Source organism: Triturus cristatus, chromosome 1_1 (assembly GCF_964204655.1).
Source record: "Triturus cristatus chromosome 1_1, aTriCri1.1, whole genome shotgun sequence".
NCBI lineage: Eukaryota > Metazoa > Chordata > Amphibia > Caudata > Salamandridae > Triturus > Triturus cristatus.
The window spans coordinates 314933445-314950130 of record NC_140579.1 but is presented as its reverse complement, the minus strand read 5'-3'; the positions used below and the strand labels follow the sequence as shown (position 1 = coordinate 314950130).

Below are 16686 nucleotides of genomic sequence, written 5' to 3'. Positions count from 1 at the left end.
TTGTGCTGCTGCAAACCCTGATGCCTGCCCTGCAGGGTCAGTTTGGTGCACATCTCCATGTCCCTCCTGTCCTCTGTTATCCGAGTCCATGTCCCTACCCCAATTCCTCCTGCCTACCATGACCCAATGTACCATACTTGCGAACATTTTGAACTTGGTAAGAGGGAGATTTTGTAAAAAAACTGGGGTATTGATTTTCCCCTTTGAGTTACATTGAAAAAGAGGAGATTGTAGAGAGGAGACAGATCAAATAAAGCCCATTTGAGCTTAAAAACATTGGACGTTTCCTGGCTGAAACGGGTCTGTTGGCATGTATGGTTGTACTACCACTGCCTCTTCCTTCTGCCCACAATGCTCTATTATATTGCCACAGCCTCTCTTGCCAGTCCTGTATTGTTGGTTTGTTGCCCCTGCCCCCCTTTCCACTGCCCTCCATAGTCTGTTGTGCTGCCACTGCCCTTCCTGCCTGCCCAGTGTGATCAAATTGTTGCATCTGCACTCTCCTACCTGCCTTCAACTTTCAGAGTCTGTGCCCCTGGCCTCTGCCTCTCAATAGTATCCCAATTAACATCTAGATTGCTCACATTCTATATTTATTGCAAAATTGTGGAACGCCTGACGTCATCTTGATGTAATCAAAACTGTAATACCTAGAGTATTTCCTTTAGAAATTACATATATGAGAGGGTCTTATTTGCATCAAAATTATGGTTAGTGCTCTAAAAAGCTAAAATGAGGACATATTTTCTGAGTTTTCAAATAGCGACAAAGAACTTTTAAATTATTTGTAATCTTTTTGTTTTTTTATCCAGTTGACCACTTGATTAAATGTTGCACCTAGGGGAGAGGATGTGGTGTTACTTCCAGAGCTGCAGACTTTACAACTGGGGAACCAGGTTGGAGTTTCTGCTTCAGCTCAACATTCTGTGATTCTGGTCAAATCACTTAATCTCCCCATGTCTACACCCAAAATTAATTTGATCTTGTGTGATGTAACCAATGCTCGTGTAAAGCACTCCAATACCTGACAAGTCTGCACTATATAAAACTGCAAATACATAACAAATAAGTGTTTTGCACACTTCTGTCATTGGGCTACATGTGGGCTACATCTGGGTGATATTTGTGCTGCATTTGGGCTCTTTTGTCTCTGGTGGCCATCTTGGGAGATTTATTTGTTATGAAGTTTCCTAATTTCCTCATTTACTGCAGTCTCCTCAGTAGGAAATGCTTTCAGTTTTTTACTTTTATTCCATCAAGAAGGTATTCAGATATGTCACACATTTGCCATAAATTCTAAATGTTAGCACTCTAGTTGCTCATTAGATCACTGTAGTAAAGCTACTGCTCACCACGGTATTAAATGTGCATGTTTCAGTCTGCATATCTGAATTTTTTAATGAGATAGAAGAGGATTTGAGAAGTCACTCAAAATGTGCCCTAATTTTTCTTTCTTCAGCACTAATCATAATTTCTATGGCAAAATGAACCCCCTCATTGTGTTCTTTTTTAAATTAAATGTTTTAAGTGTTACCAGTTTATTCCAATCAAGATGGCTTTTTCTTTTTACCACTTTATTCCAATCAAGATGGCTTCAGGTGTGCCATACTTTTGTCATAAGTAAGACTGTTAGCGCTCTAGTTGTTCGTTAGAACACTCTGGACATTCTGTCATTGGACTATACTTGGGCTATATCTGGGTGATATTTGGGCTACATTTGGGCTCTTTTGTCTCTGGTGGCCATTTTGGGAGACTTATTTGTTATGATGTTTCCTAATTTTCTCATTTATTACAGTCTCTTCAGTAGGAAATACTTTCAGTTTTTTACTTTGATTCCATCAAGAAGGCATTCAGATGTGTCACACATTTGCCATAAATTCAGAATGTTAGCAGTCTAGTTGCTTATTAGATCACTGTAGTAAAGCTACTGCTCACCAGGGAAGTCTGCTGCTGGTATTGAAAGTGCATGTTTCAGTCTGCATGTCAGAATTTTTTAATGAAATAGAAGAGGATTTGAGAAGTCACTCAAAATGTGCCCTAATTTTTTTTTCTGCAGCACTAATCATACTTTCTATGGCAATGAACCCCCTCATTTTGTTCCTTTTTAAATTAAATGTTTTAAGAGTTACCACTTTATTCAAACCAAGATGGCTTCAGGTGTGCCATACGTTTGTCATAAGTAGGATTGTTAGCGCTCTAGTTGTTCTTTAGCACACTCTGGGAAGCTGCAGTAGAACACAAAGGAATCGACTGACAGTCTCTGCCCTTGTTGGATGTACATGTTTTACTGAAAATGTCAGACTTCATTCTCACATGACTGAGAAAGATAATGTGAATTTACAGAAAATATGCTCTCAGTTAGCTTATAGATCACCTTCCAAACCTCTGTGGGAAAAGCATGAGAAAATAGTTTTCTCTCAAACATGATTTATGATATCACAGCAGAAGGCTTTTTCACATGGTAAAATCATCTTAGAACACGCCACAATTCCTAAAATGAGTATGGTACCATCAACAAATGATTTATAATGTAACTAAAGTCTTAAAACCTTCTATTAACTGCAATGCTTTTTAATGAGGTGCTATCATGTATATTGGTCCCAAGATGGCTGCCAACACTTCTTGGATGAAGTGCTGACAGCCAATCAGATCTCACGATGAGATGTGTGGTTAGGCTCCGCCCAGATATATATGTGATTTTACTTTTGATTTTCTCAGGAACTACTGAACGGATTTACACCATTTAAGCAAAAGGCTCGAGTCTGAACTGAGGACTACCTCTTTGCCAAATTTGGTGTAATTCCGTTCAGCACTTCGGGCTGTAGCTGCGTCAACAGGTCCTATGGGAAAATGCATGGGGAAAACGCGTTTTGGGACCCCCCTTTTTTCTCGGCCCCCGTTTGACGAATCACCGTGAAATTTTCAGGATAGGAACTATAACTACCTACTGGCGACTGCCAGTAGGTAATAATGCAAAGAGACGCCGCACTCAGTTAATCATTCGTAAATCTTCTCTTATTGCGTATACCGCTACTCCACCTGGTGGAGTAGTGATGTTCGCAGTAAAAGAACAAATACAATTGAACTTGGGGCTCCAAGGTTCAGCTCCTCTCCGGCGCCCACAGTGGAGCAAGCCAAGTTTGAACCTGATTGTTTTTCTGCAGGAAGACACAGAATTTGTTAGTATTTTTATGAGTAAGTGAACTTGAGTGTGTTTAACTGTATAGGTGAGTAAATTGGACTGTGATTAATTATTTGCATGACTGACTAGATGTGTCAGTACCTCAATGGATGATTGGCGGTGTGTGAGTGTCTATATAGGTGTATAAATGCACAGAGTGACTGTAAGTATGAGTGACTGTACAGGTGAGTGAGTGGACATGTATGTAGATGTAAAAGTCAATGATTGGGTGTGTAGTTATTGGTATTGGAGTATCTATGGTTGTCAAAATGGCCGTTTGAAATTTTGAGTCGGTGTATCAAAGGTTATATTAGGGTGTGAGAAGGTGCACTAATTTGTCACATGGATAACGTCATCAGTGATGTCATCAGTGATGTAATTTGAGATGTCATCAGTGATGTCATCAGTGATGTCACTGACCATGTCATGAGTGATGTGATATGTGACGTCATCAGTAGTGCATTGCGGGGGCGCGAGTTATAGTTAGCTGAACCAACTATAACAGGGGAATTTCTAGGGTTTTGTACGAGGGAAATGTCCAGCTAACTATAACGCCCCTGAAACCTATGGTTTTTTCAGTGAATTTCAAAGGTTTTTTAAATGCCAATTCCTAACTATAACGTGCATGAAACCTATGTTTTTTTCAGTGAATTTCAAAGGTTTTTTAAATGCTAATTCCTATCTTTAACTTATCTCTAAAGGTATCATGAAAAGCATTCTTTTTTAAAAGTAGGGTGCACATTAGTTTTGTGGAAAAGCATCTTTGTGATTGGTTAAGAAAAAGCAGTTTCAACGTGGAGTACATATCATAGGATAAAATTTGCTCAGCTCAACCACACCTGCTACTTGCATTTGGAAGGCACTGTTCGAACTTAAAACAATCGTGAACTTATAGCCTGCACGTGTCGTTAAATGTTCAAGAAAATGTTGCAGAAAAATATCGTTAAGTTTTAAAAAATTGATGAACTTTTAACCTGCACGTGTTGTAGAATGTTCTAGAAAGTGTGTTGATAGAATACGTTGCACTTCTGACTTCTATGTGTTGTTGAATATTTAAAAAACGGTTCATATGGAAAATTTAAAAGAAACCAATAGAGAAGTTTTGAAACCTAAAAGAATCAAGGAACTATTCTAATTTATTCTTTACATGTATTTATGTGTGGAGCAACAAAATTATAGACACAACAGCACCAGGAAGAGGAAGAAGCAGGGAGTGGGGGGAGGGGGGGAGATGGGCAGAATGGCACACATGCACAATTAAGTACAACACACATATAGACTAACAATGGCCAAAATGAAACACACCAACAAGGAGCACAAGTCACACAAACCGCCAACATCACACCACAGAACGAGCATAGAAGTGAAAACCACGCTGCATTCATACAGGATGTGTACAAGGGCCAGTCGTTGGTGTTGTGGGATGTCTGTGCCGTTTGGAGGTGGTGCATGCCACTTTACAACATCGAGTGCTGCGGCTCTTGTAGCAGGCCACACCAGAACACAGAGACACACTTACCGCACTTCCTGTACATGGACATGTCCGAGACACTCCGTTCCCCTTGCCGGATAGGCACACCCCTGCACTGACCTGTGAACCCCAGACCAGCACACGCCAGTTGTGCATGCAGGAGGATGCGTGCATAGCTAAACGTCCAGGCTCACTGCCAACGCTGAGGTGACAGCACACTGTGATGTTGCAGGGCTCGTGCCTATCATGCTAAGACAATGACCACAGGGACACACTTGCTAATATGTGGGTTTGGGGGTCATTGGCGGTCCTGGAGTTGTTGAGATGAGTCTTCTGGCCCTCATGGGTATCCCTGTATCATGCTAATTGACTCTATGGCACCTGTGGGTGTTCTGGTGTGGCTCTTGGCTGTGTTCCCTTTCATGGTGCAGGTAGTTGTCCTGCTTAACACCAGCAGAAAGCAGGTGTAAAATCCCTGGTGCTAACGTGTCTTATCGCCGGAATTTGTTTCGCATTGCAATTGGTGTGAAAGTTGTGATGTGATTTTTTTCGTGTGCAGAACAATATACGAACTGAGCAGTGTATCTCGTCAAGATCCAGCACCTGACGCACTATTCCCAATCAATATAAATACAATGAGATTTCTTAATAGATTTTGTGTGTACACTGTAAGTGCAGCCAATACCTCAGTGCAATTCAATACAGGATTTTAGTATTTAGAATAAATTGGAAAGGTGCACCTCGTGTCTTTTTGCACGGGAACGGCTAGTCTCCATTTCATTATCAGCACTTTAACGGAAGTAAAGTTGAGATAAATCTAACACACTATTCAGAAGTTGGTGCAAACTGCAGATATCACCAGTATTCCAGCGATAAGTGCCCCAAAATGTAACACCATGGTGGACTCCATCAAATAAGAACAGGAAAGAGTCACACAGCAGTTAAGAGAACAACCAAAAACGTTATTAATTTTTTTTTCAAACATTATTTTTTATAATCATAAATATGTAAACGATAAACTATTTTCAAACTTTATTTTTGTATTAACATATATATGAACGATAAACTAATAACCATAATGTATCAAAAATAATACAAAACAACAAGGCGGAACACTCCTGTGGGGACCATGGATGTCGACGACAGACCTGGAAAATCAGAAAGATATTTAAAAAAAAACAACATGCTATTCTCAACAAAATACAACAAGAAACAAATCACAGATATATAAAATGCATACAGCTAACAAAATTTTATAAGTTTAACTTACAAAAACTGTAAATGTTGCCGCTTTAAAATATTTACCAAATCTGAGGAAAATTTTTTGCAGAAGGCACCACGCCCACAACGTTTTTCTTCAGTGGGAGGAAATGTTGTACTTTTCCCAAGGGGCAAACAAAGACCAATGCCACCTTGGTCACGTGCAAGATTTGCAAAAGAGTTCTGTCACGAGGGGATCCTAACAAGAAATACTCGTACGGCACGGCAAGTATGATGAAACACCTAAGGACCCTTCATCCGAACAATCTTGCACGAGAAGAGTGCAAACAGATGAGAAACACTCCTATTCTGTATCTGTAAAAAAGAATCACAAATAAATGTATATTAATAACTTTCAAAATTATACTATTCCATTACTGTACAAACACATTTTATATAAATACTGACTAAGAAACTATGTCCCTGAACCACAAGTGTGATGATCGTTAAAACACTACATGCATAGTGCATACTACTTTGAAGCAGTTCATGCCCTAAAGCCTACCCCACTAAAACTCTACATGCTAACTGACTAAATGATTACAGTACTATAAGGAGACACACTGGGTGAGTGATAGGGTGTTTGCTAGAAGAGTATGAATACTAACTAGGGAATTGAAGGTGTGAAACACAACTGTGTAGGTGATTAGAGGACTGCATCCATACTGCATAGGCATTTAAAGCAGTCCATGTGCTAAGGCCTGGCCACTGCATGACTACTTGGGTACTGACTGAATGATTAGAGTACAGCAAGGAGAGTGCCTAGGTGAATTTATAAGTGCTAGGCTTTTCGCACAGGGAATGGATTAGTACTTGGTACTGAATGGGTCACTAGAGGAGTGCAAAGGCAGTGACAAGATGTTTGCTGGACTGTATGGATACTGACTAGGAAATTGAAAGTGTGAAAGACAAGTGTCTAGGTGGTTAGAAGACTGCATGCATAGTGGATACGGGTTTGAAGCAGTCCATGTGCTAAGGCCTGGCTCAGTGCATGAATACTTAGGCACTGACTGAATGATTAGAGTACTGCAGAGATAGTATCTTGGTGAATTTATAAGTGTTTGAGTTTTCACACAGTGAATGGATTAGTACATGATGCTGAATGGGTCACTAGAAGACTGCAAAGGGAGTGACAGGGTGTTTCCTGGAAGTGTATGGATACTGACTAGGGAATTGAAGGTGTGAAAGACAATTGTGTAGGTGGTTAGAGGACTGCATGCATAGTGGATAGGGGTTTGAAGCAGTCCATATACTAAGGCCTGGGTCACTGGATGAGTACTTGGGTACTGCCTGAATGTAGAGTACTGCAAGGAGAGCGCCTGGGTGAATTTATTAGGGTTTGGCGCAGTGAATGGATTAGTACATGATGCTGAATGGGTCACTACACTAGAGGAGTGCAACGGGAGTGACAGGGTGTTTGCTGGAAGTGAATGGATACTGACTGGGGAATTGAAGGTGTGAAAGACAAGTGTTTAGGTGGTTAGAGGACTGCATGCATAGTGAATAAGGGTTTGAAGAAGTCCATGTGCTAAGACCTGGCTCAGTGCATGAATACTTAGGCAGTGACTGAATCATTAGAGTACTGGAAAGAGAGTGTCTTGGTGAATTTATAAGTGTTTGGGTTTTGGCACAGTGAATGGATTAGTACATGCTGTTGAATGGGTCTCTAGAGGACTGCAAAGGAAGTGACAGGGTGTTTCCTGGAAGTGTATGGATACTGACTAGGGACTTGAAGGTGTAAAAGACAAGTGTGTTAGACAAGTATGTTAGAACACTACATGCATACTGCATAGACATATGAAGCAATCTATTTGGTACTTAGAAACTGACTAAATAATCAGACTACTTCTAGGACAGTGCTTAGGTAAAACTTTTAAATTTTCAGTTCTGCCACTGTGAACAGAATAGTACATGGTACTGCACCTTAGTGTCAAACCCTGACTCATTTTATCAATGCATAAGCAAAGACTAGCTTCTAATGCTACTAAAACTTGACAACATGACAGGTTTTAAAAGAGTTATCTGCTAAAAAATACACAATGTTACCAAATGCTTCTCTCACAATCCTTACCCAAATGCACACAGACCCACAGTGTGATTTTGGACAAGCAACACTATCCTAGAAGTTTATCAGTCTGCAAACACACGAAAAACACAAATGCTTATCACAGAATGGTTTCTACATGCACACACACTGTCAATAAGATTGTAGAGAAAAGAAGTACTCCCTACACTTTAGCAGGAGAAATACATTAGTCTGATCAAAATCAAAATAGTCTACATACATCCCCTCACAATGAAATAACTCATCTTTCAAGTTCTTTTGTAGATTAAGAAGTATATCAGTCACTCACCATATTTTCTTTTACAGAATCTCTGCACTGTGCACCTCTCAGCAAAAATAAAGAATGGAAAAGTTTCCCTTTCATTTTCCACACATATACATGTAAACATCAAATCACAATCCTTCACACATAAACTCAAAAGCAAACACACATTTCTATTGGTTAAACATTTCAACCCTTTCCAACTGAAAGACATTTCAACCCTTCCCCCAATCTGCCTTCTGCCTGTTACCATAGAAACAGGTCATGGAACACTGCACTAAGCACACAGGTCAGAAGTTCAGCACACACTGTTCCTGCACAAGAGAGGAAGTGTGCTTCCCTTTTCAACATATCAGCTAATCATATATAATGTTCCTTACAATCTGTTTTTGTTAACCAATAAGAATCATACCTTTAAATAACAGAAATATACACCCTACCTTTCAATGTACAAAGTAGTCATACAACCAATGATTTCTTGTCTTTTTTTTAAAAAAAATCATTGGATCCGCGTACCCAACGCGATAGGATGCGCGTACTGTGCGCACATTTCGCCATTTTTAAAAAAAAGGGGGGCCCCAGGGGCTCCTTCTGGGACCCCCTAAGCACCTCTAGAGGGTCAGAGTATTTCCACTCTGCCCCCTTTATATGTTTTACACACTTATTCTCCTTGCTTCTTCAGCCTCGCTTCTACCGAGGCAGAAAATGGCCGCCAACAGTTCCTGGTTTCGAGTGTAGAGAGACAGTCGACAGCCAATTAGCATTCAGCACGTGATCGGGAGGGTGCGCGCTCGGTTCGGGGAGGGTGCGCATACGGTGCGTGTACGGTCCACGGATCCTCCGCGGCCATAGATATTTATGTACTTTTAACTCTAATTTTCTCAGGAACTACTGAATGGATTCACACCATTTATGCAAAAGGCACGAGTCTGAACTAAGGACTACCTCTTTGCCAAATTTGGTGTCATTCCGTTCAGCGGTTCGGGCTGTAGCTGCGACAACAGATCCTATGGGAAATTGCATGGGGAAAACGCGTTTTGGGAACCTCCTTTTTTCTCGGCCCCCCGCTTGACGAATCACCACAAAACTTTCAAGGTAGGAGCGGAGCGGAGCAGGCCAAAAGTTTGGAAAATTTCGCGAGGATTCGTCAACCGGCGCCAGACTTATTGGGAATAGAATGTTGCGGATTTCCTATGGAAAATAGGTCCTAACTATATCTACCTACTGGCGACCGGCAGTAGGTAATATATATATATATATATATATAACCTACTGGCGGTCGCTCACCCCCAGGATACTGCTGTTTGCACCCACCCTGTCATTGCAAACTGCTTTGCTTCATTGAAGCGCGAGCAGGGAAACCTGCTTTCGCTTCAATGAAGCAAAGCAGATTGCTTTTCCACATGGGGAGCACCATGTTAGCTGCTCCCCATGTGGAAAACCAATGCTGGCTCCCGCAGGAGGTGGGGAGCCGGCTGAGACTTTGGGGGGATTGGGGACCCCCCACGGTCCCCAACGGAGGTGGCCAGACCCCGGGGGATGGGGTCCCGGGGCCATAAGTGACCCGGGAGGGGGGCCATGCAGACCCCCTCCCCATTAAAAAAAAAGAGCTGCATTGCTGAGTGTTGTAAAAAGGGGCGTGGCCTCTGAACACCTCTTTGCAACGCAGCTCCCTGGCGCATACTGGAGGTACCTGGTGGGCTAGTTGGTCCCCAGGGACCCTCAGGATTGAAGAGGAATTAATTCCCCAACTTATAATGCGCCACAGGGCATGTTTGCACACATATCACCTCAGTCCCCAACCCCTTCCTTCACCATTGTGCAAACACGCCCCCTGGCGAGTTGTAAGTTGGGGAATTAATTCCCCTTCAATATTGAGGGTCCCAGAGGGCCAACTAGCCCACCTGGTATCTCCAGTAGGCGCCAGGGAGCTGCGTTGCAGACAGGTGTTCAGAGACCACGCCCCTTTTTACACCTCTCTGCAACGCAGCTCTGTGGCGCTTACTGGAGGTACCCAGTGGGCTAGTTTGACCCTAGGGACCCTTAGGATTCAAGGGGACTTAATTTCCCAACTTAGAACGGACACAGGGTGCGTTTACACAGTGGTGAAGGGAGGGAACGGGGCCTGAGGTGACGTGTGCAAACACGCCCTGTGGCGTGTTTTAAGTTGGGGAATTAATTCCTCTTCAATCCTGAGGGCCCATGGGGGCCAACTAGCCCACCAGGTGCTTCCATTAAGCGCCACTGCGCTGCGTTGCAGAGAGGTGGTCCAGGCAATGCCACATTTTACACCTCTCTGCAACGCAGCTCTGTTGCGCTAACTGGAGATACCTGGTGAGCTAGTTGGACCCAAGGGACACTCAGGATTCAAGGGGACTTAATCCCCCAAATTACAACGGCCACAGGGCGTGTTTGCACACGTCAGCTCAGCCCCCCCTCCCTTCACCAGTGTGCAAACGCACCCTGTGGAGCGTTTTAAGAGGTAGTTTTAATCCCCATGCCCTATTTTGTACTAGGGGCTTATAGAGGAGGTCATTCTTATCACAGGGGTACCCCTACGCATAGTGTTGCCTAGTGTATGTAGGTGTTTTAACTGTATTCTAAGTGACTTTTAGCATAGCACTGGCTCTAGGACTGGTTAGTCAGAGTCAGTTACCACCAGTACCCATCTGAAAAAGTTGAGGGTACTGGATGATTGTACAACAAGGTCTCTTTCTGCTCCTCTGTTTGTTCTTTCTGCATGTCTTCCTTCTTCCTGCACTTTTCTTCGTCTTTGTGGACTTCTTTTGCTTCTTTCTGCATTTCTTTTTCTTCTTTCTGTGTGTTTTTTCTTCTTTCTTCACATGTCCTACCTCTGTAGGCGTAGTTAGAAACTAGCATTTAAAGCACCTTAGAAATTAACTGAAAAAACATAGATTTCAGGCACGTTATAGTTACAAATTAGCATTTAAAAAACCATTGAAATTCACTGAAAAAAACATCGGTTTCAGGCACGTTATAGTTAGGAATTAGCATTTAAAAAACCTTAGAAATTCACTGAAAAAACCATAGGTTTCAGGGGTGTTATAGTTAGCTGGACATTTCAATCGTACAAAACCATGGAAATTCCTCCGTTATAGTTAGTTCTGCTAACTATAACTCGCGCGCCCGCAATCCACTGCTCATGATGCCACATATTACATCATTCATGACATGGTCAGTCACATCACTGATGACATCACTGATGACATCTCAAATGACATCACTGATGACATCATCCAGTGAATGTGGTTTGGTTCGTTATTTAAATATGTATTACATATATAGCAATCTGCATTGAAGAATGAGTGGATATATAAAAAGCTGGATGGAGGATTTAGTAGCAGTGTGATTGACTCTTTACTTGTAGTGAATATATATATATACACACACACAAAACACTCACAAGTAATATGCACATTAAAAATGAAAAAAATGTGTTTGTGCTGCATGCCTCCAAATAGACATCTCAGTGGAAGCACAGCCTCTGGTGCTGATGCTTTGCAGAGTTGAACTGCCAACCACAGTTTGTTAAACTGTAAAGGGGAAAAGCATGCAGCATTGCAAAACACACCTGAGGCTCTGAAAGTAATTATGGGCTGCTAAGTCAGTGCAGCAATAAGTGAGATCTAGCTAACAGCCCTCTTTAATAGGTGATAGCTTTCTCCATTGGAGCTAATGCTACAGTAGTTATTTCTATAAGCATTTTCTGTGAAATATGTGCCCTTATTATGCTTGCCTCTTGAGTCTCTACTGCTTAGTTCTTATAAAAACGAAACAATCTAAAATATATCTTTTTTATTCTGAATGCTACAGAGCAATGTACACCAATCATTGAATTCTAAGAATTTCACCTCGATTTCCCTGACATTTTGGAATAAACCTGCAAATTCATGCGGATATTCTCAATATTAAGAATAACCAACCACTGAAGATGCCGAACAAATCAAAAGTGTGAGAGTAAATTGAGCATGTAAATTACGCATGTGTAAGTTACGTTTGTGAATCGCCCCAAAGTTTGTTCTTATAGCTGTTTATGCCTATTGTTCCCTTATGCACACATCACAAATCAGATTGCATTCATGCACCAAAATCTGACGTGATCACACAAATGGAAAACAAATGGAAAACATTAGACAAAACCAATATTAAAAAACACATTAGCAAAAACTGTATAGAATTATAAATAGTGGAATAAAGGATATGGAGACAAAGTCGAAGCAGCATTAGTTAGAACAGAGCCACATTCATTGACAGAATCTCATTCAGCTGGTATCAACAAAGACATAGATTGAATAAACTACCACCAATAGAGAAAGACAATGTGTATTACGGCAAAAAGTCAATAAAGACAATATACACAAAAAAATAGCCTGCTTGCCAATAAAGACAATATACATTATTAAAAAAATGAACCAGTTTTAACTGTTCTGAAAAGTGTAATAGGCCTTAATTCTCAGATAAATCCATTGCACCGTTGCATCTTTAGGACAAAAGAAAAAAAGCAACTAAAAGCAGTGCTTAATGTGAGCCTGTGGTTTCCGGTGCTCGGCACCAGCATTTAATTATCAACACTAACTAATGACAGTCCACCACATGGTGGGGCAGTCTGTCTACGTTTGAGATAAGCACAACAACAATATTAATAATTCAATATACATTCAAAATAAATAGCACTTGCCGCCCACACCATTCCTAGAACTTTGAGAAGTCTGGAATAGTCTGAATTGATACACTTGTAGGAGTGAGATGGTTAGTAGTTGTGTTGGGATTGTCATTGTCAGTGCTGGCAGGTGCAGTAGGTGGTATAATCATACAAATTAAGTACAAATTTAGGAGAGGATGTGGTGTCCAGACAGAGCTTACGACTTCTGAACTATGGCACCAGGTTCAAGTCTCGGCGCTGGCTTAACATCCTGTGAATCTGGGTAAATCACTTAATCTCCTCAAATATGATCTTGTGTAGTAATGTAACTGGTGCTCATGTAAGGTGCTCTACTGCCTTTGGGTTGAGTTTGTGCTATATAAAACTGTAAAAAGAAACAGCACTGCCTAAATGCCTTTCCAAAATTCTAGATCATGGGATGGTTAACATTCTGTAGTCTGTGGGCGTAAATGCTTGATAAGTCTCCACCCAAATGATTACTATAAAACTTGTGTGTATCATGCACTGCATTTACCGTGATGCATTGGGGAAAACTGAGTGCATGGATGTGGGTCATTGGGGGAACAGCCATTACAACGTGGTTTTTACCATGCGCAGCTTTTACATCGCATGCGTTACAACGCATGCGATGTTACAACGCAATGCCATTACAACGCAAGTCTTTACATCGACTTGCGCTAGATGGCGTGCTAACATTACAAATAGTGTAGTTTACTATCCCAACACCTTCCCTACTGTTACGTGGACTGGAGTTGGAATAGTAAATTACACTTTTCTAATGTTAGCACGCCATCTAGTGCAAGTCGATTTAAAGACTTGCGTTGTAATTGCATAGCATTGTAACATCGCATGCGTTGTAACGCATGCGATGTAACTGTGTTGAAATGACACGCGTTGTAATGTCATACATCCGGGTCATTGTGCTCCCACCCTCCTGTTTAAAAGGCTCCCTGGAGCTCCTGAGCTGATGAGCTTGTGTTAATGGACCTGCACCTAGTGAGTGGCACAGAGACCTCAGAAGAATTTGGGCAGCATTTCCAGCACCCCCAAATGACTTGTAGCTCTCTACTGATGAAGGAATGAATCCTGAAAACGTGTCTAGAGTTACACAGTACAGGCCACCAAGAAGGGTGAAAAATGAAAAGACTACTCCAGTGCTAAATTTGTGAAAAACATAAGTGCCAGGGCTCTAGTCAGGAGGTCACTCAGCTTGCACCAAGAATTGCCCCTGCCACGCTGCCAATGATAGTGACAGCACAACTTCTAAGCATCATACAGCTACAAGTGTGACAATTTTGACTATTTCAGGCCCCCAAAGCTATGAGAATAGCTTGGGTGGCAGGTAATAGTGATTTTTAATGTATATTGAATTAATAATTATGTTGTTGCGGTAATCTCAAAATTAGCCAGGCAGCGCCATCTTCTGGCAGACTGTCACAAGCACCAGTGTTGACAATTACCTGCTGGTGTGGAGCTCCGCAAACCACCATCTCAAACTAAACACTGACTACTGCTGAAGTAAATGTAATCATGCACTGCATTCACCATGATGCATTGGGGCAAACTGTGTACTGGGATGTGAGGCAGTGTGCTCCCACCATCCACCTCTGTTTTTTTAACATGCTGCAGCACTAGTTTATATGCCCTGTGATTTTTTCCGTGTTCATATATATATATATATGTACGATTTTCAAATCCAATTTATTTGTATGGAAACACGTCACTGATTTTTGGTCCACTATATTTCTCAAATTTATGGAATAACAATGAATTGTCATGACTTATTTCCTACACGGTTCTGACAACGTGTAAGTTCAACTAACAATTTATAAATTCAACTTCTACGTATTCTTCCCACAAATTAATCCCCTGGACACTGTCTTTAGTCCATAGTCTGATATTCTGGAACCTTATAACCACCTGCAGACAGGGGCATCTGAGTACTATACAAAAGGATGCCTTTATTATAAGCTACTGTCCAATAAATCTAGCTAAGAAGAGGGCAACACCTCTTACTGTGTGAAGTCACATGATATTTCAGGTGGCAAACAGGGTCTAATTGAGGAATGGGAAGGACGTGAACAGCGGCATCCCAAAACCATAAAGGTTCGACCTAGGTACATTAAGAGTAGCATCAGCAGACGAGACAGTTCCCATCTCCGGCAGCTCCCCATTGGCTAATTGGTGAATCTCTGTGACCTCACTTTCTATTGGGAGAAATTTTATTACCTACCAATTATTTCTAGCGACAAACTCTTTAGCAGTGGATTAGCTGCTACTAATGTATTAAATGGAATCTAATTGGCCGTAGAAAATCGGCTTCTGGTATTACATATGATTATCCTAATTTCTCCATCTTATCATGGAGCACCTCTGGCAGCTGTTACAGTACAGCGCTCTCTCTTAAACAACTAGTTTACTTTTGCCAGAGAAATTGCAACATGCCTGACATTGTATTGGCTTTCAATTGTGAATAGTTGCTATGCAAGCCCCAAGGTGAATCACATCCAAGACTTACCTGTTCCCGTTGGTCGGGGGGTACACAACCATATGTTTGTTGAGTACATAATTAACGTAGAGCAGCTGCACTTCTACCAGTTGTAAAAATTAGACTTCTATTACACTTCTAGGCTGGAGTCCCAAAATTCATATTTAGTACAATAATTATTCTGCAAGCCAGAGGTCTGACATGCATTCAGGATTGCATTATCCCAGGTTTGGAATCGGCCTGAAAGCTAGACTGTTGAACATGACGACTTTTAGAGCCTTACACCAAAAGAGTGGTGACAATGCTGCTAAGAAAGGGTGCTTTACTTCTGCTTGCTGCTAATTTAAAAACAATAATGTCATTCACACAGACTTTATCTGATTCGCATAAGAGATACCAACTTAATAAAAGCGCCAGAGAGGAGGCTTGTCATAAGGCTGCTTGTGCAGGTGTGTCTAGAGCACAGCTTTCCAAACTTTTCATGTTGGAGACACACTTTTTGGAGATGCATCATTTTGGGACACAGTAAGGCAGTGTAGCGAGCGAGCGTAGCAAGCGAGGCCGAACCACTTAAAGGGGATTCGGGGGGGGGGGGTTTACCCCCTGAAAAAGATTTTGAAATATAAGTGGGCAAATGGTGCATTTTCAAGCAAATATGAGACCATGAGGTTGAACACAGGCCCCTGCAGTGGATGCCTTTGTCCACTGAGCCACCAGACCCGGCATACACACATCGCTCTCTCTCTCTCTTTCTCTCTCTTTCTCTCTCTGTCTCCCTCCCTCTCTCTATCTCTCCCTCCCTCTCTCTCCCTCACTCCCTCCCTCTCTTTCTCTTTCCCTCCGTCTCTCTATCTCTCTCTCTCTCTCTCGCACTCTCTCTCCCTCCCCTCCCTCTCTCCCTCTCTCTGTCTCCCTCTGTCTCACTCACTCTGTCTGTGTCTCTCTCTCTCTCTCTCTCTCTAACTGTCTCCCTCCCTCTGTCTCCCTCTCTCTCCCACTGTCTCCCTCCCTCTCCCTCTGTCTCCCTCCCTCTCTCTCCCTCTGTCTCCCTCCCTCTGTCTCCCTCTGTCTCACTCTGTCTGTCTCCCTCCCTCTGTCTCCCTCTATCTGTCTCGCTCCCTCTGTCGCCCTCCTCACTCTATCTGTCTCCCTCCCTCTGTCTCCCTCCATCTGTCTGTCTCCCTCTGTCTGTCGCCCTCTGTCTCCCTCTCTCTGTCTCCCTCTGTTTCCATCCCTCTGTCTCCCTCCCTCTGTCTCCGTCCATCTGTCTCCCTC

General features: G+C 42.1%; 1 protein-coding gene across 1 annotated transcript in view; it reads right to left on the bottom strand.

The window, feature by feature from the left end:
- Window positions 1-3030: 3030 nt before the first annotated feature.
- The window catches only part of LOC146870169 (uncharacterized), a 165505-nt gene continuing 151849 nt past the window's right edge, over window positions 3031-16686 (bottom strand). Inside the window, exon 12 of the mRNA XM_085641584.1 lies at window positions 3031-3158. Within this exon, the coding sequence (XP_085497710.1) occupies window positions 3031-3158 (128 nt within the window). The remainder of the gene's footprint in view (window positions 3159-16686) is intronic.